The following is a 27,326-nucleotide window of genomic DNA, read 5'->3' on the forward strand; positions in this document are numbered from 1 at the left end:
TTGAAGTCAGTCATGTGAGATGTCTGTATGGTTCTCGTCAGTTTTCTGCTTTGGAAGTCTTGGTCTAGTGGGAGGTTTTTGTTGTTTTCTGGTTCATTTATTAGGTGGTTGTGTTAGTACTCTATCAGCCAGAAGAGGGCAAGGATGTAACTCATTAATTTTTAAATTGCATTAATAAATGTTTGGTTTCATCATCTGTGTCACTGTTAAGCTTTTAAGAGGCTTGACATGCTTAGCTGCAGAACTGTATTCACTGCATGTATCTGCCGGTCACCAGGCTCTCTGCAATCTGTGTCATTAGTTTGTACTGGCAATGGGAGCTCTAATTGCAGGGAAGTGTTGTGCAGTCCTGCCTCTGAGCTCTGTAGGAGAAGCAGCATGCTTAAAAATCTGTGCAAAGGCCTTCAGAGGTGTGCATTCACCTATCATTAATTCTCTTCTGAAAGTTTAAGTCAAATAAGTTCTGCTCTTATCTTCACCTAGCTGCCATCCTTCTCCAGTGCTTTCACCAACCATGGGCTGCTTTGGTGTTGCACAAGTCTTGTGTTTCTTTTCCTGTGACAGAGAAACTGCAGATGTTGATACTTGAACCATGGCAAGCCTTTTTCCTTTCAAGTGTCAGCACCAGTAACTTCCCTCAGCTGATGCCAACCAGCATCTCGCTCACCAAAACCCACAGCCCTTCTGAAAAAGTGTAATGCTTTTGCAACCATAAACCTGTTCAGCAAAACATGTTTTCTGGTCTTTTCATTATCTACAGTGTGCTGGGTAGAACTAGATGACACACCTCTAGAATTAACTTTTGTTTTGAACTTTTTACAGAGGGCTCTGCAACTGCAGCTTCCTCTACAACCACATGCAGAAAATACTGTATTTCAGACAGATGGGTGCAATGTTCACTTCTTAATAGGAAGGGCTGGGGAAATTTAGGGGCATTCACATTTTGACTGAGTATTGGGATACTTCCTCTTGTTGAATATACTTGACCAGTTCCCATGGGGGGGGGTTTGAGTCTCTTTTTCCAAGCAGTGAACTGCAAGCCCTATAGGTTTCATGTCATGACCTCAGCTTTCTGCCAAGACAGTAAGGAACTCCATCCTGTGCTGTTAAAGGATTCTTTTTCCTTCAAGGCAGTGGTACAAATCTGCGAGGAAACAATTCATCTCCATTGTTAAAGAATTGAGTAAAACCAGTTTCTTTTTTTCCTGGATCTCTATGAGTGTGAGGAATGATCCTGATGCTCGAGTAAAATCCTTCACTCCAAGAGTTATAAAAATGCAGCTCTGACAGAAGTCTGGCACTCATCTGGTATCAGCCTTACTTTTCCAGGATATGGCTCTGTGTCCTTCGGATGGGTGGACTTGGAATCAAGAGCATTTCTCTGCCAAGTGTCTCTGAATGGCAAAGGATCACTCACCCACTCATGGGGAAAGCATTTGGGGTGTAGAACTCTTTTAACTTACAAAGGGCTTGTGTGGACACAGTGTCAGTCCAGCTCCATTTGCCATTCATTGATTCAGAGCAGAGCTCAGCACCTGCAGCGTGCAGGGGCTCTGTCCTGGGCTGGAGCCATCCATGCACATCCCTCTGCTGGAGGAGGCACAGCAGCCACGTTGGCCAAAGGCTGCTTTCATGTTCTCACCTCGGGTTTCAAATGTAGTTGAGCTGAAACAACAGTGTGTTGTCACCAACACAGACATGTCCTGCCTTCCCATTCCTTTTTTATGGATTCTCCCCATCTGAAAGCTGTCATATGTACACTAATGAAAAGACACCAAAGATACATTTTAATATGATTTGCCAAATAGTTTTGCAAGTTCCACTCAGTTTTTTTTTCCCTATTGTGACTAGTTACCCGTCTTCATGGAATTACTGTCTTTTATCTCTGTTTAAGACATGTAGGTATGATATTTTACGAACAATTGTCTCCTTTGTGAGGAGTAGGGGTAGTTTAGTGTATCTAGTCTACCTCTGCCCAGAAAGCTCTCAGTAGCTGGAAGAATCACATGAAAAGGAGATAATGTGTAATTTAAAAATTAAATAAAAATGTCTTTCACTGCATGTTCTGTTTTGCAGTGAAGTTGAAAAGAGAGTTGAAAAATAGAACTTCTCTGAAATTTTCTCTGGGTTTTTATTATAGCCTTATTCCTAATTTGGGCTTTGTTCCAAGCAGCCGAGTGTGTTGCAACAGAGTGAAGTCAATGGGAGGCAAAAGGGCAGTGCAACTGCCAGCCACATTCAGAAGAAAAAGATAAATGAAAAACTAAGAATAGCTTTGCCCATTTTCAGGGAGGAACCTTCCATCTGATGAGTCCCTTACTAGCTCTCCACAGTGCCTCAGCAGGTGATTCCTCCTGTCCTTGCTTTGCAAGTTCAAATTCCCACGTGCCTCCAAACCGTGATGCTATGCAGGAATAGAGAACAGGTGTGTGCCACAGAGGGGTGGATGGACCTGTAACAGAGACATCAACGTCAGTGCTTCTGCCTGCTGTGTTCTGTAAGCTGCCCTGGCCTTGGTTTTCCATTTTTAGTGTTTGTTTTCAGACACGTGGAACGTGAGGTACCGTGCAGGGCAGGGGTGACTCTAAGATTACCTCTGTGTTGCGTAAATGCCCTCATTGTGGCGGATGATGCTTGCTCCCCCTGCCCCACACCAGGGAGTGGGGCTGGCATCCACCAGCAAATGGCAAGTGGTGATACTTGTCCCTGCATATCCTCTTCTGGTCCCTAAGGCACAATTTTGTCCTCCTTTTCTCCTTTTTTTTTCTTTTATTTTTCTTTACTTTTCCAGTATGTCTTACTTTCTAGCAATGAAAACACACTCTCAGTGTCCTTCTCAGCATTTTTGTTAACCAGTCTCAATCTTTAAAACAAGAGTGCACTAACAGAAGCTACTTTCACCATTTGGGCACTTTATTTCTTCTAATGTAGATCAGGCATGGCAGAGTTGCTGTGTGTCCTGAAAATCCATTAAGTACAGAGATATTTCTACATAGATCAATAACTCAGACTGTGATTAATTTATTGCTTATTAACTTGTTGCTTTGGATGCTAGGATGATGCATCCCTTACAACGCTGGCCTTTTCCATCTGAATAGCAATCAGTATTGCCCTCTGAAAAAGATCAAAGAAAACAAAGACCTTTCCCCTGGCATGAGTTATCAAAATTACAGTCAAGTCAATCAATGCTTTCTGTTTACCTCTCTACGTTTATATTTACATTTCTATTTCTGTCTGTAAAGTAATTTGTGAGTCTTTCGGATTTTATTAGACTCACAGGATGCCGTTTCAATGCATCTTTCAAAATAGTTTCCTTCCAGAGTCCAAGTGAGGACTGGCCTCAGCTTTAGGAAAAAGTCACTCTTTGCCAGGGAGTAAGAGGCGTGGAATTGAAGTTGGTGTTTTTCTCAGTGTTTATCCAGGGGTGCAGTAAATTAGCAGAACCTTCTTGTACTGGGTGGAACAGAAGAAGAAAGCTGTTAACAAAGTATCTCCATAGGGTGTAATTAGGAATGCGAGAGGTCATCTGCATTTCACTAGATTTCTTACTGTTTAATCCCTTCTTCTAGTGTGTACAGAGCCTGGAAAATTGCGTCTATAAGAGCCTTTACTTCTGACTGGTCCCTGAGAGGGAGGCTGACTTCAGCATATCATAAATGGCCAGAAGAAAAAATATTAATTTACAAGTTGTTAAATAAATAAGCACCCCTGTGGAGGCATCTGTTTTTCTGGGTGTAGAGTTACTTTGGCTGGGTAGGGCTAAGGATCTCCTGGCTTGCTTTAAGCTGGGTTGCAGAAAGGAGGCTTTTGCAGGTCTGCTCTTACAGTTTCATTGAACAAAGCCCCTGCAAAATCCCTGGGTTATGAAATATTTCCTCTCTGTCGGGACCCAGACAAGAGATGGCATCTGCAGAGCCAGAAAAGGAAGTCCTTGCCTTATAGAGAGAGCTCTTGGTGTGACACAATGGCTGATATAAAGTGTCGGGAGAGCTGAGTCGAAGGCAAAGGAACAAAGGAAGATCAAGATTCGGTGGCTGTCTCAGGCAAAAGGAAAGTGGAAAGTGTCTTGGGGATGGATAAATTTAAGGCTGCGCTTGTTCTGGCTGGGGTAGGGGATGCTCTCGGTTATCGCAATTTCTCCCGTGAAAACAATGCCTTAGGTGCAAAAATCCAGCAGGAGCTGAAGGAAATTGGAGGGCTTGAGAACCTGGTGCTCTCCCCCGACAAGTGGCCAGTAAGTGACAACACGCTCATGCACATGGCTACAGCTGAGGCTGTCATCACAGGTAAGTACAGCGGGAATAGCAAACACAGGCTGCAGAGGGACAGACCTGTGGAGCTGCTGCATTGCTTAGAATAAGCCTGATTGCTGGGGAAATCATGAGAAAGCGTGTCAGAAATGCTGCTTATGTGAATGATAATGTGCATTACTTTGGCTGCTCCATGAGCAAAATCCTGTGACCATCTTACAAACTGCGGGGGTCTTGATTTCTGGAGTGTTGAAGGGCTCTTCCTATATTTTCCTTAGCGATGTACAGTTGGTTAAAGCTTAAAGACTAAAATACCACATGTCCAGCATAACAAAAATAATTACCAAGTAGATTATCTGTATGCTGGAGTACAGCAGGGGAAAATAGCCACTAGAGAGTCTTCTGTAATAGATAAGAACTCATTTGAGTGCATTTTTTACATATTTGTGTCCAGAACTCCAGGCTGGAGTAGAGTTACCTTAGTACCTCTTTCAGGCTAAAAGCACTAGTGCTGTCTCCTCATTGCTGCCCCTTAGACAAAGGGTTGCATCTGCCAAAAACTTATTTGTTTTAGAAGGAAGCTCCACGTCTTTAGTCCAAAAAGTATCCTAACATACTGTATTTATAATGAAATCTATCAGAATAGTGGAAATTATTAAGATGTCTTCTAAAATAACAATTGTTTTAGAGAGAACATTTATTTTTTTCTTAAGGTGTGGGTAGTCTTTTTAAGATGAGAAGTGTTTGAATCAACACCTTACCCATTAAACTAGAGCTTTCTGAGACTGGCATGATTATAGAAAGTGCACCAGAAGACAGTGATCTCTCAACAGTATTTTGCCTCTTCAGAATGATTCAATTGTTTTAAAATCTCTGTAAAAATATTCCTGATTTTTCTTAAAACTCATGACACTGCACAATTACCAGTAGCAGAAGCTTCCAGTGTAGCTAAGTATCCTTCCTATCAATGAGATTTCCTTTGTGCTAGTGTTTACTCCTTTATCTGTCTGCTTCCAATCTGCTCTAAATTTAGTAGGTAGAGATCAGTTGAAGAGTGTATAGGACACTTCATACTTGGCTATTAGCTAACCAATGGTTTAAGGGGTAGCTAATACACTAAAGATAAGGGCAAGATGTCAGCCTATCAAGAAAAAAGATGACTAGCATATTTCTGAATATAGGCTATGATTAAATACGTATCATATGTTTCTTGCATATTGAACCCTCTAAAATCATAACTTCTGGGTAATCAAGTCAGACCAACGGTAAAATAATAATTCTTATCTTAAATATAGCACCCTGTAAATTGCTCTGAAGAAAAAAGTTTAAGCTACTGTTTCCATTGACTGTATTTACCCTACACTCTCATTTCTTTGACCTCATCAGACAAATATTTTAAAAAGGTGCTTTCACGGGCTGGAGAGGAAACAACAAGATGGAGTAGGGAATTTAGTAAAAAAAATCTTCATTTCACAGCAACATTGGTGAGTGGGATAAAGCAAGTCCTTCACCCTGCTTCCCACAAGGGAAACAGGAACCACTCCTGCCCATAGCTGTGTCTCCTCCTGACATAGGGACCCCAAAAAAGCCCCATGGCTTGCTCATGGCCCAGCCTAGGTGCCAAATCAGACACGTCAACAGAGTGAAGATGAAGAAGGTGAATGTCTGTGAGGCTGAAAGCATCTGCCACCAGCCCTGGAGACCTGCTGTGGGAACAGATTTTAAAGAACATACTGGGTGGCTGGAACATTACCAGCCAAAAAAAAAAAAAAAAAAAAAAAAAAAGGGGAATTAAGCAATTAAAATATCTCTGTCGTTCACTGCCCTGCTCCCTGCACATCCTGTTTGCCTGCCTGCCTGGCTGCTGGTTGCTGGTTGCTGTTGTCATTGTCAGGGCACTGCCCTCTGGGGAGCTCCCAGCCTGGGGCTGAGGCAGCAGCCAAGCATGAGGTGCAGGCTTGTGTTAAAGACAAAGGCAGTTCTCACCTGGGGAGGGGATTTTGGCCAGTGCATTGGCAGCTGCACAGAAAACATCCCAGGAGGGGCAAGCAACCGGGGCTGTGGGCACTGCTGCAAGCTGAGCTGGTGCTTCCCAAATCTACCATGTGCCCTGACTGAAAGGTTGATGTGACAATGAAAGATAGATAAAACATCTGCTTCCAGGAGGAATCTGTCCTGTAAAGGAGGAACAAGGGCAGCGTCATCAAACCCAGGGAAACTATCTCTGTAACGAAAAAAGCATCATTGTTTTCCTCTCCTGCTTACACATGGGTTAAAAAAAAATAGGAGTTCATTTCTAAAGAAAGAACCTGTCCCATTGATGGCTGGGACAGCAATCTGGCTCCAGGCGTGGGAACCATGGTGGGCTTGAACAGCCTGGAGGTGCTGGACCACAAGGACTCTGTGTGCTGGGGACCAGGTTTCTGCAGGAGCTGCCAGGCAGCAAAACCTGCTCCTGGCTCCTGTCTGGATAAACTGTGACACCTGACTCCTAAATCTGGAAAGAGCTGGCAGCTTGAAAGTGTCTTGTTTCTTTAGGATTACATGTGGGATGGCCAGTGTAACTGGTAGAGTATTGTCTTATGTGAAAGAAGAGGAATCTTTGTTCTTCCTTTCATCCTCTTTTTTGCCGGCCTCTATAACTGGTACTTCGGAATGTCTGTTGCTTCTGGGACTCCAAACTTTCTCTTAAGTCAAACTGTGGATTTCCAGAATTCACCATCTCTGACAAAATGAAGATATTTTTAGAACTTCCCCTGCTGTGTCATTCAACCTGTGCAAATAATCAAGTATTAAATGGGGTTTTTCCAAGTATATAGAAAATATATAAATGGATAAATGTCTTTGCCCTCCGTTCGCACTGATTACACAGCTGTAATAGACGCCAGTGGAAGGTTTTCCTTGACACGAGTCAAGGGCAGGACTCTTCAAGACCCAGGACACACAACGCCAGCCAAGAGAAGCAGCAATATTGAAGAATCAGTCTGTGTTTAACAGGGGGAAGGTTCCTCCTTAGACAAGACTGTAGGACTTGGTAAAAGTAATCTATAAACAGATATTGTTAGTGAACTTATTACAGAGAGAAAATTATGTGCTGGAAACTGCCTTCAGGCAGTAGGGATTTACTACTCTGACTGATTTTTATAGTATTTTTTAAAAAACCTCACTGTTTATGATATTATAAGGTATTTGGACCCCTGCATGAAAGATCTACAAATTTTAGACAAAATACAATTAACATACAGGTTAAAAAAAGAAGTTGCCAACTTGCTTTTGTATCTAGTCATACATCCCTCTTAAAGAGATTCTGTAATGTGGTAATTAATAAAAAAAAAAGGCTTTTATTTTTAAATTGGGTTCTTGTCTCTAAAGGCAGGGGCTGAGCCAGGCACATTGGCTTTACCCAGACCCCATGGCAGCCACACTGTCACCTGACAGTTGATCATCTCTGTAATGACTTCACACCACAGAGCTTAAATAAAGGCCCTCAACAGCTACTGTTGATTAACAGGATGCTTCATCATTCCAGTGAAGGAATTAAACATGGAAAGGAAAGGAGGAGAAGATGAGAACTGAGAGTCAAGACCATGCTCCCTCCAGCCTGCTGTCATGTTGTGCAAAAATGTGACAGTGTCACCAGAAATATGACTTGGTATCTTGGAAGCAGGAACAGGAATATTTCTCAAATGCACAGTGAGCTGTTTTCTGTGGGCTTTTTTTTGCTCTTCTGCCTTCACACAACCACCTTCTGTTCCCTCCTGTGAGCAGATTACTGGTGTTTAGAAGACCTGTACCGGGAGCTGGTGAAGCGCTATGTGGATGCTGTGGACAAGCTGTCGGGCAGGCGGCCGGACCCCGCCACCATCGAGGGCTGCAGGGAGCTAAAACCAGACAACCACCTCCTCGCCTGGCACACGCCCTTCAATGAAAAGGGTATGGTACTGCTTTCCTTTCTGAGAGCCTGCCTAGAATAATGCATGCTCTAGGTGTTTGTGGCTATATGGAAATTGTTTCCTTTCCCCCCCGACATCAAAGGCCACTACCCCTGAAACGTTTCCATGTTCGCCTGAGGATGACAAGAGACCTGCCAAGAATTCCTTCTGTAGGGCACTGTGTCCTCTTGTAAGCAAACCCCTCCCTCTTTAACATCTATTTAAAGAGACTTTGTCCTTGGCTCTGTGCCTCAGAGTCCAGATCTTTGTCCTTGAGTTTAATGGTTATTTTAAGAAATATTTTGTGCCATTTTTCCTTTAAACGTTTGTAGGCTTCGATCTTTTCAGTGACACCAGATCTGAAACAAAATGCCAAGCGTATAAATTACTCTAAGCACCAACAGGTTCACTGGAGGGAAAACAGAGACTTTTCTCCATTTGGACGCCCTGCTAACGACTATGATTATTTTGTTGGTAATCCCTAACATTCCTAGCCTGGTTTACCTACGCCTGACCCTCTCCTTCTTTCTCTTTATGATCATTTACATCTATGAAAAAATGAAATTAAATAAAAATCATTTACTTCAATGAAAAACACTTCCACGTCAAGTTAAAAAACACGCACAGAGCTATGTGCACACACAAACACACACAGTGCAATTAATCTGAAAGCCTGTAGGGTCACTCCATGATCAGAGGAGGGAGACCCAGACAGCCACAAAACTGTGTCAGTCACACTCATGGTGGCTGTGTTGGTGTGATGCTCAGCCACTGCAGAACACACTGCCTCAACAGAGCTGCATATTGATGTAACACCATGGCAAAGAATCGGTGGCACCATGCCATGGCTATTTCTGGGTCTCTGCAGCCAGTTTTCTCTGACAAAAAAAAGCATCTCTCACTTGTCCTCTGCTCCTCACAGCAGCTGCTGGGAGTAAAGGGTGTATTTTTCCCACCCTGCTATCAGCCAGCCAGATCTGAGAAAGTGCCCCTTTGGCAGTTGTCATGTGTTTTGTGACTGGCAGCGGATAAAATTTGGTGAAAATAATTGTGGCAGCTGCTGTTGGCCCCAAGTAGCTCTTAACATTGTTTGACAAACAGTTGAGTATGGCTGCTCCCTGGTCCACCACAGTGTTGGAGTTCTCTTTTTTCAGCCTTCCTCCTCCCCAGCTTTCCATGATGGACTGTCTGCTTTGGGGATACTCTGGGCTAGAAGAATTTAAAATTAATTTCTACCTTGAGATCTGGCAGCTAAAAGCCACCTTCTCCATCTGGTCTGACAAATAAGCATCCAGAACATTTCAGGAAGCCTTTTTTTCATGCTGAGAGCAGAAGAACTAGCGACCTGGAGATGTTCTGTCTTCTATGGGACCCAACACTGCTGTGGACAAAATTAACTTTTATCTGAATTTGCACAAAATTCCTCTCGAGGCAAAAACATGCCATAGGCATTGAATACCTGGGATTGAATGCCTAGCAGTCAGATTATATTTTGGATGAGCTGGAACCAAAAGGTTTGCTGATTTGCTGTGGGCATTCTATCTTATCTTGCTTACAGCAATAATTGATGTGCCAGCCTTCATGGACTTACCTTAGGTAATTTTGCATTGCTTATGGATGCTTCTCTGCTCAAATACTTGTGGATTTAGTCAGCACACTGAACCCCCAAGTCAAACTGCCCTATGTGTCTCTGCCACCTCATGTCATGCTCATTGCCACACTCGTTGCAGAGATACCTGGGTTATGTGACCACTAGAAAACCTGCCCGAGATTGTCTAACACCTTCCATTTTAAGAGCTTGTTTACAATTTACAACATTGATAAGCACAAGGCTAAAATTCTCTCCGTTAAGTGTTTGCCTCTGTTTGTAAGTATTTGTTTAAAGTTTTGATGCAGATGAGTCTGCTGTTTCTGAGACATGGTAAAAATGTTTTGACCCACTGCCAAAACTTCAAACTGTTCACAAGAGAACCATTGATGTTGTAGAACTGGAACCAAAACTTCAAAAGGCCAGTCAAATGATGGGTCAAATAGCTGGGCTCTACCTGTTTTCAGGCCAAGACTGCAGCATCCAAGCAGGTCTTTATTTGCATCTGTGGAAGCAGCCTTTGGTCTTCCTAGAAGCACTTGGGAAATTTTTGCTGGTGGTATTGGCAGAGGAGCATGAGTGAAAAGTGTGAGGGAAAATGCAGAAAGTTGAAGGGAAAGTTGAGGAGAAGGTTAAGCTACAGATGCACAGGAGATAAAGGTGCTGGGCTCTAAATTTTCATGCAGAATGATCTACAGTCACAAAAGGCACATCCTCTTCAGGGCTTAGCAGCTATTACCCTAATCTTTGTTATTCTACAGGTGTAGGGTGAAGAAAATCACACTGAGGTATGACATACTAAAAAAAAAATAATGTAGTGCTTAAATTAAAAGGAAAATAACTGGGAAACATGAGTAAGTACAGCAAGAATTCACTGTCTCCTCCAGGACAGCAACTAGGGACGTCAAATGAAAGTATGAGGTCATGAGCTCAAAGCAAGCAAAAAAAAGGATTTCTTCTCACAACACCTACATAAGCTGCATAAATATTTTCCAATGCCAATTTGTAGATGCTACAGTTCATGTGAGTTCAAAAATGAGCTGGGCAAATTCACCCAGGGGAAATCCTTCAAGGGTTTTTGAGCAGGAAGATGAACAGCCAGGCCAGCTGCCTCCTGGATCAGGGAGGCAAATTATCAGCAGCTTAGTTAGTACAAAGGGATAATGTCATTGTGCTTCTCTCTTCCTTGAGTATCCTCTTCATTGTCAGATGTGATGACTTGGCTGGACCTTTGGTCTGATCATGGAGGACAGTCCTTATGTTGTCACATGTGTCACCCCTATTGCTTGGACTAGTCTTGCTGTCCCCTATGTCCTTAGCCTAAATGGTAGACTTGATACATGAGAGTTAGCTTCCTGAAGCTCTGTCTGGGTTTAATATTTCTCCATGTGATGGAATTTTTTGTTACCAAGTTTGCTTGTCTAATTCTGCAGAAGGTTTTAATGGAACTTCCCAGACTGTAGGAATGCAATGAAGTGGGAAACACAAGCTCCTCCTGAGCAGCAGTCAGATTGCTGTAGTACATCTTCCACTTCAGATATACTGAGAGATGTTATTTAATTAGCAACTTTGTGTAGTTGTGCAAGAACCTTCCCTCTTGGATAACCAGCATGGCTTGTGCCCTTTGGAGAAACCAGGTTTGCACAGTGAAGAAGTGCTGCTCTATGGCAGCAGATGGTTTAATGAAGAGTTTGGTCTTACAAGCAGAAGATATTTTCTCCCACTTGAGTGGTGCCCTGGAAGACTGGATTTCCTTCCTGACTCTTCCTAGTGGTTTCTATGTCAACTGTGGGATAGGCAGACAGTTTTATCTGATTCTGGATAGCTGCTCTCAGGGAAGAAGAACTCTTTTCTTAAGAGGGAAATTCAGATTGGACCTGGAAATGCCAGTAGGTGGTTTATGCTAGTTTGGCTCAGACTTCAGTTTGACTTGGAGTAGATGTCACTGCCACCCTCACTACCCCATTTGGATCACACTCATAATCTTAGGAGATTGGAGCTGGAGCCACTTGGGATGAGACTTAGTGGCAAGAGGTGTTCCAAAAGAGCCAAAGTGCTTTGCTCTCACAGCAGACAAAGCCCAGTGGAGCAGCTGAGGGCCTTTCTCCAGATAAGTGACTAAAAGCTGTGACCCTGGCTCCTTGGCTGCTTCAATTCACTCTGGCCCCCAAGATGCTCCTACTATGCCATCATACACACCAATGGACATACTGCCTTTCTCCATGCTGTCTGTGTGGGAAAGACAAGGGGATTGGGCTCCTAATGCAGGTTCACATAGGCTAAAATTAGGCAGCATAAATATGCCCCTTATCATCCAGGAACTAAGAAGAGAAATGCTGATTGCTCTCAGCTATTCCCAAGGTCAATGGGAAGTGTGATTGAGCAAAGACAGTGCTGAAAAATGCCAAGTACTTTGAAAAATCGAAGTCTTTCCATCTCAGGGTGGTTGCCTGCAATGAGTTAATGCTTTTTTGGGCATTGGCTCACCAGCTGCAAAGAGGAGATAATCACCTCACTGGTGCCTGGTGAAGATAAGCTCATTAAAACTTCTCTGGGATCCTAAAATTACTGTGATAAGTACAGCAGAGAAACTCATTAGTAAGTTTAACTCCATTCAATGAAGTGTTTAAAAGTTGAACACCTAGGATCACACACTCAGTGCTAAGGATTAAAATAAACTCTGAATTAGCTATTCAATAAATAAATTCTGTGCTACATGGAGATGGTGGTTCCCAAGACTAAGCTCAGTAAGTGTAGGCTGTAGCACAACAAGCACTAATTTTAGGTTGCATGGCAAACTTCAGTTCTGACATTGCCTAACTTTGTAGGATTTGGCTTGGTAGCCTTTAGTTTCTTTTGTACACATTATTTTTATATATAGCAGAAACTGGTGAGGCTCTCCAGGATGAAACATGCACTAAAATTGAACAGTGAACTGTGAAGCTCATATAAAGTGTTTTAACTGTGTGCTTACAGCTATAAAATAAGGGTGTGGGGTAATGTATCTGTTTCTCAAAGTTCTGTTTCTGAAGCAAGCAAAATAGCAGTGTCAGCCAAGAATGAGTGAAGATGGGATGAGAGTTTGGATCAAACAAGTCCTGTGAATTAGAAAGCTCATGACTTTCTGAACCCACTGTGCTCTTCATAGCATTTGATTATATTGGAATACACATGTAAAACCAGAATAATTACGTAGGAATAAAATTCCTTGCAAGAAACTTACAAAACTTGTAACTCATTTTGCATGGTAATTTCCCATTCCATGTGGAATTTTCTTCCCACATATGAATGTAAAGTGTGCTTGTCTCATATTTTATCAACATATTTGTGTGAGATCAGTCTCCTTTTAAATGCTTGGTGTTATCCTTTTACTTTAGGTTCTGGATTTGGGGCTTCCACAAAAGCCATGTGTTTAGGGATGCGATACTGGAAGCCAGAGAGGCTGGAGACACTTATTGAAGTGAGCATTGAATGTGGACGAATGACTCATAACCATCCCACAGGTAATGCCTGTATTCTGACATCCCCTAAGGCAGCTTCATTCTCCTGCAGGAACTAACATGGCTCCCCTGGTTAAACCACTTCTGCTTTGCAGGCTCCAAAACTTCAGTTTGAACCTTGCTTGGTTCACACGTACATGTGTATGCTATTTATACTGGCTTATGTATTTCTTTGTATATTATGCGGACAGCATCTTCAGGCATAGATGTTTTCTCTTCTAAAATCCCAGTATCTAAACACAACCTGTCCTGTCCAAAGCATATTCATGTTATTTGTCCTTATCAAATTTTAGGATTCATGTATATCTAAATGACTCACTGTTACCATGCAAATTTATGGTTCAGGGGATAACAACGTTTTTCTCTTGGCAGGTTTTGTCACATCCAATCATTGTAGGTAAAGGTAGTAAGCCAAAAAAACCTAACTCCACATATTTTAGGATACAATCTGAAACATTTTCTAAACAAAACCTAAATAAGCAGATTTAGTGCTGTTTTTAATATTCAGGTCTGTCATTTTGATAATTTTATGCTATGTAAACTTGTATTCATTCTGTCTGTTTTAAACAGCAATAAATAAAACCATAATGAATAGTGACATGTTCAACACTCTTAGCTCTATAAAGCAGTCAGAAAAGCCATCAGGATGCCATAAAATTAGGGGAAAAGGGTTTAAAATAAAACAGAAAATTAGGCTAGTATGTAAAGTCTGAGGTGCATTAGCAGCCATAAGACTGCTTGTAGTCTGTGTCCATCAATGTCAGGAAGTGCTTATGAGACCAGAAAATGGCAGCAAGGAGGTTCCAAGTTGTCAAACACCTTCCATACAATGAGAAATTACATCCAGAAAGAGTTTTCAGCTGGGAAAAGAAACAAATGACACAGCAGGGAGGCAGGAAAGAGAGGGGTGGAAGGGCCACATGCACCCCACTGCCATCCTGAAATGTGTCAGGGAAATGCCAGTTGTGATCCTCATAACTCAGAAAACCCAACCAGTGTGTCAGGTGGGACTGAAACAAGCGGACAAAGGAAATACCTCCCCGTGTTATGCACAGTGAAGCCTCAGAGCTTGCTGCTAAGTCAGCTGCAAAGTCTACAGGTATGCCTGGGTTCAAAGGAGACCAGGTAAAGAGGCTGTCTTGTCAAAGTCAACCAAGCTGTGTAATTAAAATGGCCCTTAAAACTAACCTGGTTGTTCTGGGGAATGCAGAAGCCAAAGCACTCCATGGCAGGGGTTCACTCTCTCTTGCAGAGACAGACACCTTGGCCAGGTGTGCTTTCCTCCCCAGTGAGGAGCAGCAGGCTGGGTGGGGGCTGCCGTGAGCAGGGGGAGCAGGGCAACAGCAGCAGCAAAGGGCATGGGCAGCCTGGAGAGCAGGCAGGAGCAGACTGCCAGCCCCCAGAAAACCTTCAGGACACACCCCAGCCTCTGCCACCCCCTGGCTGAGCTGTCCCACTGCCCCCTGCTAGCCCTTTGATTCACACTCTAAACCCTCTGCTGCCACCTTCACAGTAAATGTGGCCCTCAAGGATTTTGGCATCTGTGATAGATGCTGTGCATCTGAGTGAGACCCCTTGGGCTGGATCTGAACAGACTGTTATTGCTTTTATTATTCATATAATAGAATATATGAATATTCTATTCATATAAGGGACTCTAGTTGGATGTGCCTTGGGCCTGACCCAGTAGTGCAGGTCTTGTGGCAGAGAGAATTAGTAATCACCTCATCTGGACTTGTCACCTCCTAAAATAATTTTGTTTTACCTTCAGCAAAATGCACAAAATTCATGATTACCTCTATGCATGAGTATACGCTTTTGGATCCATGCACTGAGAGAAGAGCCTGCATCAATACTATGCTCACCTGGGATTTATTTAAATTACTGACTGCTTTTCTTAAGCTTCTTCTGCACACTGCACCAGATTGATTTTGTTGTCCTTCACAGAATGCCAAGGGCACAAGGAAATATAAAGCATAAGCCGACTGTTTCTGGTGTCATGGAAGTGTTAAGTTCCCATTAACAGTTATAATACTTGTAATATTTTCAATGTTGAAATATTTGTAACCAGAGTTACAAATAGAAGACCAGCATGTCTTTCTTAGACAATTTCTTCTTTCATCTAAGGGGTCATGGGTTTGTTCCCTTGGAGCCAAATGAGCCAGAAATAGTGTTAGATCTAGCAACCACCACTCTTGGGCTGGATGATGCTGTAAACAAGCTGATATAGCTTGTAACTGAATCACTTTGTACAAGTCAATTATTTCATGTGACTTCAATTAGAAGATTTTCAGCATCTCATTGGTAGAAGATGTTTATTTTTGACCCCTACCTCAATTTCTATCACGTTACACTGCTAGAACAGAAGCTCCCTCCTCTGTAAGATAAGTCGCAGACCAATGGGCAGCACTCATTAGCCAATAATCTCTGCATGCCACAACTCAGGTTGCAAACAGGCAGAGATGGGTTGTGTACATTTGTTAATCTACCTGAGAGCCATGAGGCATTCCACTGGTGATTCTATGAGGAGAAACAAGGACAAAAAGGATGGTGCCAGCACAGATGCACACTTTTAATCCTTGTTATTTGTGAATTCCAGGTTTTCTAGGGTCCCTTTGCACAGCTCTCTTTGTGGCATACGCAATACAAGGGAAGCCCCTTGTGCAATGGGGAAGAGAGATGATGAAGGTTGTGCCAATGGCTGAAGAATACTGTAAGAAGACCATTCGTCACATGGCAGGTACTGAGTCTGGATCAAGAGTTCATTTCCTTAAAGCTAAGTTTAGCTGGAAAGGCACTGAAGAAATGTTGCTCCCTAGTCTTTACATCTTGCTACTTTCCCCCCTTTCCTCCTTCCAAAAGTTGTCCTCCTGCTTTCTCTGCTCAGAGAAGTAAGTGCCTCACAGGTGGTGCCACCTTCTTCTACCACCAGTTAGTTGCTGGTGAATTGGTGGCAAAAATATAAAGCAAAATAGCAATGACCATGCCCTACTGCACAGTTTTATTTTTAGGGAATCTTCAGAGATTGCTGAGCAGGGGAAAGGAAGGAAATTATATTTAGCAGGTTATTAGGCAACTGACTGCTGAGATTAATTATTCAGCTGCCTTCCATCAATTAGTGCAGTTCAACATTTTCCAGGAATAAAACCACTGGCACTCCTCATCCTGCCAGGAAAATTTCACCTGCAGATGCCTCCTGACAAGAAGAATTAGCTTTTGACCACAATTCAGATTTGAGTTGATGCTTTTCTGAACAAATATTTAAGATACAACCTGTTGTATCCTTGTTTTAAACAACTGAGTGTCACCTAACTACTGAACTTGATACTACTACTTTATTATTGCTATGTATGTGTTCTTTGGGACTAAATACTTTAGTCCCCTCTTGCAAGGAAGTGATGTTTGTAATGGTGAGACCTGCCACGGACAGACAATATCATTACATTGAAACTTCAAGGAAAGAAATTAAGGGACAGCTGTTGAGAAAGACTAAATTCAATAGAAATCTTTACTCAAGAGCACTCAGAAATTAAAACTTACCCCTGAAGAAAAGCTGCTGCTTTAAAATCTGAAAGGAGCCCCAGGAAGGCTTTCTGAAAGACCCCGCCTTTTCATCTGTGCCTCACTGCACACCAGGATTTTTTTAGCAGAGACCCATGAGGAGCAGGTGCAGGATTAATGTGATCGAGCAGCTCTGAGTGGCTCTGCAGCAGGTCCCTGTCACTCCACCCCAGCAGGACCCCTCGGAGTGGAGCTATGTGTGCTGGGCTCCTGAGGCATGCTCTCCCGCCAGTGCCTGTATTGTTGAGCTTCATCCTATTTTGGTAGTGGGAAAAGTGTCCTGCATTAAAGTTAAGCTCCTTGGCTGCTGAGATGCGCTGCAAAGAAATCCTGCCAAACAGAGTCCTCCAGTTTTAGAAAATCCTATTTTAGCTATATTATCCCCCATGGATAACAAACAGAGAGTTTGTTATCCATGTCCCAGAGAGTTCCACTCTACACCCCTCTCTGATATCCAGTTGCAATTACTGGATTACAGATAATTCCATGGACTGGAATGTGACCATCACCTTGGCTGGGCTCGAGGGATGGTGCAGAGCCTTGCTAGGATTAGTGGCAAGAGATTCTCACCATGCTACAGGTCCACCCAACAAAAATCTCCTTCAGCAGCTTGATCCCTCTATTTCTAAAACTGTGGAAGAAGCACCTTGCTTGTTAAGGTGCTACATAGAAAACATTCCTTTTTGAGGCATTTATGGTTTATTGTCATGGGGGAATTAGGGGAAAAAAAAACCACAAAAACCAAACAAAAAGTCAACAAAAACAAAATAGACAGGTCAGATCACTTACATTTCTGAAAACTGTCATAACCAGTTGCTGTAGTGGGTGTTGATAGTTTACATTTGCCTTGCTTGTATTTGTTTCCCTCTTGATGTTGTAGATACATCTAGATGCTCTCCTTGGCTTGATGGTTGTAAATGGCCTTTCACTCTGTTTTTGTAAATACCTCCCCTTTTTAGCGTTCTGGTGAATGGTTTCTTTGAAATGAGGCCAAACTGGGTCACAGACTCAAAAAAAGGGCAGCTGGACATTTCCAGGTGTCTTGGGCATGTGGTTGAATGCTCATCACTGGCTGGGGCTGGGGCACTGGCAGCTGACAACTTTGTGAAAGTATCAGGTCCTACAAAGCAGCTTAGATTTTTACAAAAAAGCCCCTACTTAAAGATCTTAATTGCCAAAGAGAGTCACCACTGTGGCATTTTAGGACAAGAAGCAAAATCAGATTACATCCTTCAGGTGAATGGTTTGGTTGTGTGTGTGCTTCTCAGCCACTTGCAGCACGTACCACTGAGCAGCCAAGCAGAAGAGAGACAGGGAAAAAATGGGAATGTTAAATTTTATTTTACACCTATAGTCCCATCCCAGATTGCCAGTTTGCCTTGGCAGACTTAGCCATCTGGGCCACCTCACTGTTCCCTAACTCTTTATATCCCTCAGCTTGCCAGGCAGGTTTTCCCTCAGGTTTCAGTTCTGCAGGCACCAGGTGCATGTGAATGTGCTTAACAGTCCTGTGTGAATGACTAAGGTGCCTTTTCAAGCCTTTATAAAAAGGGTGAACGAGAGCATTGGCTTGAAAATAAACTAAATTTGATAAGTTTATTTACATGGGAAACATTAAGCACGATTAGAGATCACTTCCCAAAGTGACAGGAAAAAAGGAGAAAGATACATGGTTATTTAAAAAGGCTTATTTCTATGGGTACAGTTAGCAGATGTGTGTATTATTTATCCCTTTGCTATATTTTATACATATTATACTATATGCAAGTGGGAATTTTGGACTTTCCTATCTGTTTTTTCCTGAATGATCACACAATAAATGCGATGAAAATAGAACAGGAATACTGGGGAGTTTGTGCAATTAAAAATTGATAACTGAGGTAGGTGGCAAATTGTATTTAGGATATGGAAGCATTTTTAGATATTCTTTAATTATAGGAAAGGAATAAAAACTGACAAAGAATTGTTTTTTTCTTTTTGTTGATTCTTATTTTTTCCTTGGAGTGCATTTCAGTAAATTCTTGTAAAATTTCATCTTGATATCTCTTAAATGACATTAAAATAGCACAAAATTCTGAAAGTACTTTTTTCATTTTTTTCATCCTCTGTTTTCAATTAGATGTCCCACTCCATATATACTTAGTATATATGCAGTGTATTACTGTAAAATACCTGGGGTTTCATGTCAGTCAATACTGTCATTATCCTTAAAATACGTTAAAGTAGAACTGAAAATGTTCTCAAAATGAAATACTACATCATTAATTTCTTTTGCTTTCAGAATATCAAGAGCACTGGTTTTACTTTGAAGCCAAGTGGCAGTTTTATTTGGAGGAGAGAGAAATCAATGAGGAAAATCAGAATCAACCTGTCTTTCCAGCCAACTATGATGCAGAAGAGAGAGAAAAGGTAACTGCAGCTTCCAAAAGTTCTTGGGATGCCTCTGAACCAACAGAGGTATTTTCAAAGAGACACACCACTGTTTTTCAACTGATTCCACTGCCAGAGTAGTCAGGAAATCCTTTTTAGGTTTCCCCCCACCCCTCCTGAAGTTTCAAGAAAGAAGAAACAACTCCCATCCCTGACTCAGGTTGTTAGTTAAAAAAAAAAAAAGCAGTTACTAACAGTCCTGGGTTTGCTGCAATGGGAGAAAACAGTACAGAGAGGCAGGCTTAATGGTCTGGTACCCAGAGCAGGTACAAAACATGAGCCATGGCTATCTGAGGGTGGAAAAGGCAAATGTCCTGCCTGGAGCTGTCATTAAAGCCTAATGGAGCTGTGGCCAGAGTCCCACAGAAGTACTCCCAGATATTAGAAGCTGGATTTGGTCATGCTTAGTGGAGGGTGTCCTGGCCCATGGCAGGGGATTGGAACTCAGTGGTCTTTAAAGGTCTCTTCTAATCCAAACCAGTCTACGATTTTTTGGTCCTTGGAGCAGAAGACAGACATCCCAAGTGATTGATTCGCTGCCAACTTGGGCTGTGCCAAGCTAGTTTTGAGTGTCTTGAGAGATGGTGTTTCACCACATTCCATGAGATACTATTTCATAATGTACATGATCTTTTCTTTGCTGGTTATATCTTCTTAACTCAAGAGAAATAATGTGTCTTCTTCCCTGCTGTTTACAGCTATCTGATACGGGCTGGCACTCCCCAAAGCTCTCCACTTAGCAGCTAAGCAATAAGTATGTGGTTCTTGTCACCTTTTGCCATAAATCATTATTTTTCCAGACTATTTAAGCATAATTCTATGCTGAGAAGTCACTTCGTGTATTTTTAGGTGATTATCTGTGCAGTGAAAGGTGCCCACGGAAGTCCAGTTGACTGTGGATAACAAGAAATTGCTCACTCTAAATATAAAGAATAGATTCCCTTCCAGTTTTATTTTACTAATTCAGTGCCATGAATTTGCTACTAGTTTCATATTCCTTCCAGTACTACTGGAGTCTCAGCAAAGCAAAAAAGGAGAGATTAAACCTAACACTAATTTCCCATGATCATTTCAAGAGAGAACTGTATGAATTCCTAATGCAGAAGCAAAATTTACCTTCATTACCCTAGCCCAACTATTTTGGCCTACTGAGCTATTTATTGTGATGAACAAGAAAGGAGAGATGGTGCTTGACCCTCAAACTCCCCCACCAGGCAGAGATCATAGCCTGGCAGAAGTCGAGACACTTCATTAGTGTGCTGATAGCTATGGAAAGCATAGATGAGGAGAAGGTGACCATTCTGCCTGGCTTTTTCCCAGGAGTGCCCTCCCTTTGCCTTCCCTCCAGCCTAGCTGTCCCCTTGTGTTTGGGAGTATAGCCAGTCGCCTTTTCACATGCAGTTAATAAAGCACCAGAATCTGGCACAGCCCTTGCCCACAGGTCACCACATGCATGTTTCTGCTTGGCCAGGTGCACCTTTCTGCAGGCACAGTGTCAGCTGCATGTGAAAGTGAAATATGGCTTGAATTGATCTATGCATGTTTCAAAGGCAATTTCTCTCCCAAAAAGAAATCACATCTTGAAATGTTTAGCAGCAAAGGCCACATTCTGTATAAGCTGGTATATATAATTTTTCAGTGATGTGCATTTGGAAGATGTTAGATATGGAATGAATGAGCAGACATTGCTCAACATGTGGGATTAGCCCTGATTCTGCAAACAAAACACTGGTCTGAGTTGCTTTCCTGTGATGGACATGATGTGCTACAGAATAAGGGAGGAACAAAATCAAGATCTCCAGGAAAATTAGACTATAAGGACCTTGTTTTCTTAAGATGGAGTTACTTAAACCAGCAGAGTGAAAGAACCCAGAAAGGAGGGGGAAAAAAGAATGGAAAGGGAGTGTTAGCCAGCAGTGGGTCAGCTCCTGAACGGTGGGGAAGTCAGAGGCAGCTGTAATTACTGGTGGCAGGGGTTGACAGCAAGGAGGGGACATGTGAATTACCTCCTGGGCTTGGCAGCAGCTCAGTGCCTTCAGTAGGAGAGTGCATGGCATGCTGACACCCCATCCAAGTCCTAGGTCCTTGCTGGCCCACCCAAGGGAAGCTGGGCTGGTGCCACAGCACAGCACAGGGCTGCACAAAGGCCCTGGAGCTGAAAGGAGAAGGAAGCAGTTTGGGAAGTGCTGCCTTGGGGCAGCTAAGTCCTGCCAGGTTCAGTCCTAGGACAGCCATCCCCAATGTAAAGCAGTTTCAGCAAGGCAAGATGACCTCAGACGTGTGCAGAGCATCAGGGATGAGGAGGAATAACTGGAATGACACTTGAGCAGCCTGGCTGCACACCCAGAATATCCCCTCCATGCTGAGCCCTCCTGCCTTTGGTAGCATTGCATGTGTGTCTGTGCTGCTCCACCAGCATACAAACTGCAGCAATAGGCTGGACATTTTAATGGGCAGAGGACAGCAGAAAAGCATAAATAATCTCTCTAAATTGTAGCCCCCCCCAAAAAAAAAAGCGTAGAGTGAAGCTGTAGTCTGATTCTGCAGTGTTTGATGTATGCGTAGATAAACCTCAACATGAAATATGAAATATGAAATATGAAATATGAAATATGAAATATGAAATATGAAATATGAAATATGAAATATGAAATATGAAATATGAAATATGAAATATGAAAATATGAAATGTGAAAATATGAAATATTAAATAGCTCAGGTGAAAGTGAATGGAGAGAAATGCAAACCCTTCATACATGTTGCAGAAGCCAAGAGCCAGCCAACCAGCAACATTCAACTTGCCATGATATAAGCTAAACTTGAGGAAATAAAGCTGCCAATTTCTTAATAGGCAGGTGTCTTTTAACTATAAATTTATTAGTGTTGAAATAATTTGCATATTTGGGGCTGGAGGTACCTGCTCTAGAGAAAATCCAATTTTCCTTTGCAAACCTCACTGTGGGTTTGGAGCTCTTTCTTATTCCTTCTCCTGGGGAAGAACTGTTTCTTACATTTGCAAATTATTTTCCCTTTTGTTCGACAAGTGCTTTTAGAAGAGGACAGAAAAGGCTTGGCAAGAAAAAGACAGAGAAAGGGGCTTGAATTACATAGTCTGAAACTAAGGCCCTAAAGAAATTACTGGATCAGAACATTTTCACCCCTAATGAATGGCTAATTGAAACATTTGCAAATGTGCACGAGGGGAGTTGAGAATATTTCCAGAGGCAGGAAGAGGACTGAGGAAGTGTGTCCTTACCAATCTTAATTTTTTATATGATAAGGAATTTCTAGGATATGAACTTGAAATCTGTCTTGATCTACTTTTTGGCATTTCTGGCTTCCTTAAATCAGCCTCTTGGCCTGCCAAGAACTCGGTGCATTAAGCTGGATTCCAGGGTTATACCAGCACCTCAGGATCACCAGGACTGCTGGAGCTGCCACTGTGGCTCATCCAGAGGCACCAGAGGAGCCACAGCACAGCCCCTGCCACCCTTTCCCAGCCCAAGGAGCTATTCCCACTCAGCCTGGTGTGGCCAATGCCCTGGCCTTCAGTCCCAGTGCTGTAACGGTGCAGTGTTTTGCACCACTTAATTAGTGGCTTATTTGAAGTTTTTTCTGTTTTTACTTAGAGCTAGGATTAAAAAAAAAAACCATGAAGGAAACGGATTTTGTTGTGTTTGGGGTTGACTGTTTATTAAATTTTATCAAAAGTACAGAATGTTCAGCAACATTTCTAGCTACCTGCTAGAAGCAAGCAAAACAGAGCGAGATTTAGCTAGCTACAAGGTCTCTTAAAGCTAAACAGACTAATAGAGAAAAAAACACTTATATTATTTATACCTTTAACCTAATAACCAAATTCCCATGACCCTCAGTGTGGCACTAACTGTTCAACCAGAAACTACTACCTGAAACTAGGAAGAAGAAAGAGGAAGAACACCGAAAAAGACACACCTAAAATTTTCTATCTTGTCCTATACCTATTACTATACTATAAAAACCTCAAATTTAAAACCCTTCACCGTGTGAAATCACACACTTCTATTTAACTACACACCTGTGATTTTAACTTCATCACTCAAATCTGGAAGTTTTCTCCAAGGCCTGAGGTGAAAAGCAGTGTTCTCCAGGGGTTTAGTGCCAGAAAGCACAGAAAGCTCAGAACCCCAGGTTTCTGGGATCCCTGTCCTGACAGCACTGTCTCTCCTGCAGACGTACCGGCGGTGGAGCTCCGAAGGCCGGGGGGGACGGCGAGGCCACGACGCCCCCATGATCGCCTACGACGCCCTGATGGGCTGCGGTGGGGACTGGACAGAGCTCTGCAACCGCTCCATGTTCCACGGAGGTGAGGCTCCCCTGTGCTCCCACCTGCTCCCTGGCCGGGCAGCATAGAGCCCTCCTGGCTGCCAGCTGCCTCTGCTGGCCATGGTGTCTGTAACACTCTCACCCCTGGTGTTAGCCTCTAAACCCCGTCCTTCTGGCAGCAGCTGCCACACAAGCCAATTGCAGCACCTTTCAAATGTTGCTCCATCTACATCTCATGGTTCCACCAGAGGTGTGTGAGGAGTAAGTCCAGCACGGCTTTCTAAAGGGCTGACAGATCCTGACAGAACGCGAGCACCTTTGGCAAAACAACCTTTTAGTTGTCTGAAACAAAGTCAGGGAGAAAAATAATACAGCACCCAAACAATGCCAGCCAAATAAAATCCAGCACTTGGAGGCGCACAATTAAGTACTTCTACAGCCTTGTGAGAGAGAACTTTCTCATCTTGCTGGGCTATTGGGAGGGCCAGCATAGCTGGGGGGTAAGACCCCAGTCCTGACCCACCCCCTCCCTCCCTATGGGGTGTGGGCCCTCTGCAGGGGCTCTGGGTCTCTCACCTGCCCCAGCACAGTGGTGAGAGCTCAGTCCCCCACTGCAGACCCTGGCAGGCACAAACCCACAGGCACTGCCTGCACAGAGCATCAGTGCTCCTCAGCAAGGCTGGGTGTTTTAGAGCTTGCACTGTGCTGTCCTGTGAGGAGAGAAGGGACCCTCTCCAGTCCAGGACCTTTGCTGTGTAGCAGACACCCCTGCAACTTTTATTCCCTCCTTTGTTCTTAGCAATGGCTAGCTGCCTGCAAGAGCTGCTGTGCTGGGGTAGATTTTCCCAAAGCCAAGTGAGTTCCCAGCCCAGGAGTGCCCAGGGCATCTCCATGTGCTTGTCTTGCATCACTCTCTTACTCAGGCATCCTTAGCCTTTAGGACCGGCCCAGTACACTCCCACAGCGCTCCATCAGCCTGGAATTCTCCCTCCTTTGTGCAGTGCAGTTTTTGGTTGTGTGTGAGAAGGTGACACTAAGAGACCACTGCAACTGTGCTTGAACCTGCAGGGGAGAGCGCGGCCACCGGCTCCATCGCTGGCTGCCTGTTCGGCCTGGTGTACGGCCTGAGCAAGGTGCCCAAGGGCTTGTACCAGGACATGGAACAAAGGGAGAGGCTCGAGTTCTTGGGAGAGAACCTTTACCGACTATCCATGGAGGAAAAGTAAAGCAGTTTCTGCCATTTTCTCTTTCTATAAAGACTATATCAAACCCTGTAGATATCTGACTGGTATTCACAGTGAAGGAAGTAGCCCTGAGTTAATCTGAAGAGCTCTATTGTACATCACGTGCAAGTGAAGATAGCTGAGTTATTAGGCCGGTTAGAGTAATTAGACTGATTAGATATATGTGATATTTCTGGGTTTTTTTACTGATGTAGGGATTTCTAAATATAAGGAGTGCTGCTTAAACCTCAAATGGCAAAAAATAAATAAAATGTCTTTTGACTGATTTCAGTCTAACTTGCTATAATACCACTTCCTAAACAGCTGTTTCCAGTAATTACACACACGAAATTAATTTTCAGAACTAATGCTTTCTTGCAAAACTAATGGTAGTACCCACTCACGGGGATATTCTCTGTATATTTGACAATCCTTTCACCACTGTGTCCTTCCTTGTTCTCAAATCTAATGTGTCTGTGACACTTGTAAACCTAATGTCTCATGGATTAGCTTTTAATGAATCACTGATCCCTGTATCAGCACTGTGGTGTAAGGTATTGTTACATTAGAAGCTTCCAGAAAAGGAAAAGCCAACACTAAAAATACCTCCAAGGAACAAGCAAAGCATCAGTGTGTCTAAAATTTCTGATCAGTGTGTCTAAAATTTCTGAATTATGTTTTTATTCTTCTTCAGTCTTCAGAACAAAGGTTTATCTAAATTATAACTGGCTGAAATATTTGTAAATAAATTAATCTTGCACTATTTTCTAAGTATCAGTCTTTATTTTTAGATTGAACAGATTATATGTTGCTGTATCAGTAACAGAATTTTTGGCTGAGGTCTTCAAGCAGTTGTAATAGGTCAACAGTTAGGCTGTGATACATTTCACAAGTCTGAGCACCACAAAAACCCCAAGAAGAAAAGTTACAACTGCTTTATCTTTTTTCCTTTTTTTGCCCCCCTTCCCTTTATTACCTTTTGCTCTTTTTTGCCTTTCCTTGTCTGGCTTCATCTCACCTCTCCTCTCCAAGTTATTCTTCAACATTACTTTTTTTCTCTTTTTTCCTTTTTCCTTTTTCTTTTTTCCTTTTTTTCTTTTTTCTTTTTCCTTTTTTTCATTTTTCTTTTTGCTTTTTGCTTTTTTTCTTTTGGATTTTTTCTTCTTTTTTTGCTTTTTTCTTTTAAAATTTTTTCTTGTCCTTTTCTTCATTCTTTTTTCTTTTCCTTTCCCTTTCTCCCTCTTTTTTTCATTTTTCCTTTTTCTTTTATTTTCTCATTTTTCAAGAAAACTGGCAAGCTACAGTTGGGTTAAAAGTTGTGTACCACAAACAGAGCAAACAGTTGGCCTTGATGAAGGAGATCTGAATGCTCCCTAGAGCAGCACAGACACAAGCATGGAATCCTCAATGAAATAATGCAGAAGTGAGAATTTGTTCCCACGTTTAACCTCGTTTTACCTTAGAAGTTCAGAAAGTGAGGTCTACGTAATCCTTTCTAATTTCCACCGTGTGTGATTGCCTACATGGTGTTGGTTTCTCCTGTCTTTCTCCAGCTGCTGAACTATGTTTTAAAAAGATAGCTAAAAATACATGAGTACTTTCCTACGCCTTTTTCCATGTAAGCCATTGCTGGACTCATCACTGAGATGTTATGTGGCAGACACAGGAGCAGGTGATGCCTGTCAGTAGGAATAGCAGCCTGCATGACAATGTCTGTATGAAAAGGTTTTCCGTACTCTGCGTTACTCTCGCACTGTTGTTTTAGCATGTTTTCTCTTGGCAGCTTGCAAGGTGCTTTCATGTTTGCTTTGGAGAGTGTTAAACCAAAAGCAGCAGTTGTGTCAGTAGCTTTTGGTGCCAAGAATACCAAGACTTTCTGAAAACGTTGCTTCTAGTTTAGGATGCCTCTAGCACTCCTGTAATAAATTCAGCAGTAGAGAAGAGAGAAGAGCATATTCTGCATAAGGTAGGACTTTTTCTAGTACTTTGGCTTTTCTTCTTCCTTTAGAAAATATAATTACCAACAAATATTAAGATCATTCATAATTTTTCCCATTTTACCTTCTATCCAACTTGAGCAGGACCAAGTTATATCTCTGAGATCAGTAAGAGAATCCCATTGAAAAAAAGACTGAACCTATAAAGCACCATTTCTGCAGCTGTTGGGTTGAGCAGTGCCTTGGCCATCATTCCACTGAACACAGTCAAAAGGCCTGTGCATTGTTTTGAGTGGGCAGAGCTGCTCCTGGTTGTCTTCCTTATCTAGAGGCAGGTCATTGGACTAAACACCACACAGGTAGTGATGGGATGGCCAGGGATGAGGGAGGTTATGGCATTTTGCACGCTCCAGCTCATGGCTATTTCCCCAGAGCCTACCAACAGTAAGGCAGACTGGCAGACTGGCAGCTGGCAGAGACCAACCAGTCCATTGATCTCTGACAGCTTTTGCAGGTTGGACAGTGTTATTCAATTAATTTCTTGTTTTTTGATGAGGCCTCCATAGTGCTGTTTCCTTCTTCCCATGCCACTGTCCCTGC

The 27,326-nt window shown here is 42.7% G+C and overlaps 1 protein-coding gene across 1 annotated transcript; it reads left to right on the plus strand.

The window, feature by feature from the left end:
* The first annotated feature begins 3,809 nt into the window (after positions 1–3,809).
* ADPRHL1 (ADP-ribosylhydrolase like 1) lies at positions 3,810–25,554 on the plus strand. Its single transcript, XM_014885078.2, has 7 exons — positions 3,810–4,286; positions 8,019–8,183; positions 13,148–13,273; positions 15,870–16,010; positions 19,113–19,240; positions 23,474–23,606; positions 24,635–25,554. Exons 1-7 carry the CDS (start codon positions 4,073–4,075, stop codon positions 24,790–24,792), a joined length of 1,065 nt encoding a protein of 354 aa, XP_014740564.1. The 5' UTR covers positions 3,810–4,072; the 3' UTR covers positions 24,793–25,554.
* Positions 25,555–27,326: the final 1,772 nt, after the last annotated feature.

Source organism: Sturnus vulgaris, chromosome 2 (genome assembly GCF_052056855.1).
Source record: "Sturnus vulgaris isolate bStuVul1 chromosome 2, bStuVul1.hap1, whole genome shotgun sequence".
Taxonomy (NCBI): Eukaryota; Metazoa; Chordata; class Aves; order Passeriformes; family Sturnidae; genus Sturnus; species Sturnus vulgaris.

Excerpts from the sequence above, each read along its gene's own strand:
- ADPRHL1 (XM_014885078.2), top strand. The coding sequence starts at position 4,073 with ATGGATAAATTTAAGGCTGCGCTTGTTCTGGCTGGGGTAGGGGATGCT. Across the intron at positions 8,184-13,147 it reads CACGCCCTTCAATGAAAAGG|GTTCTGGATTTGGGGCTTCC; the intron begins GTATGGTACTGC and ends CTTTTACTTTAG. Across the intron at positions 13,274-15,869 it reads GACTCATAACCATCCCACAG|GTTTTCTAGGGTCCCTTTGC; the intron begins GTAATGCCTGTA and ends TGTGAATTCCAG.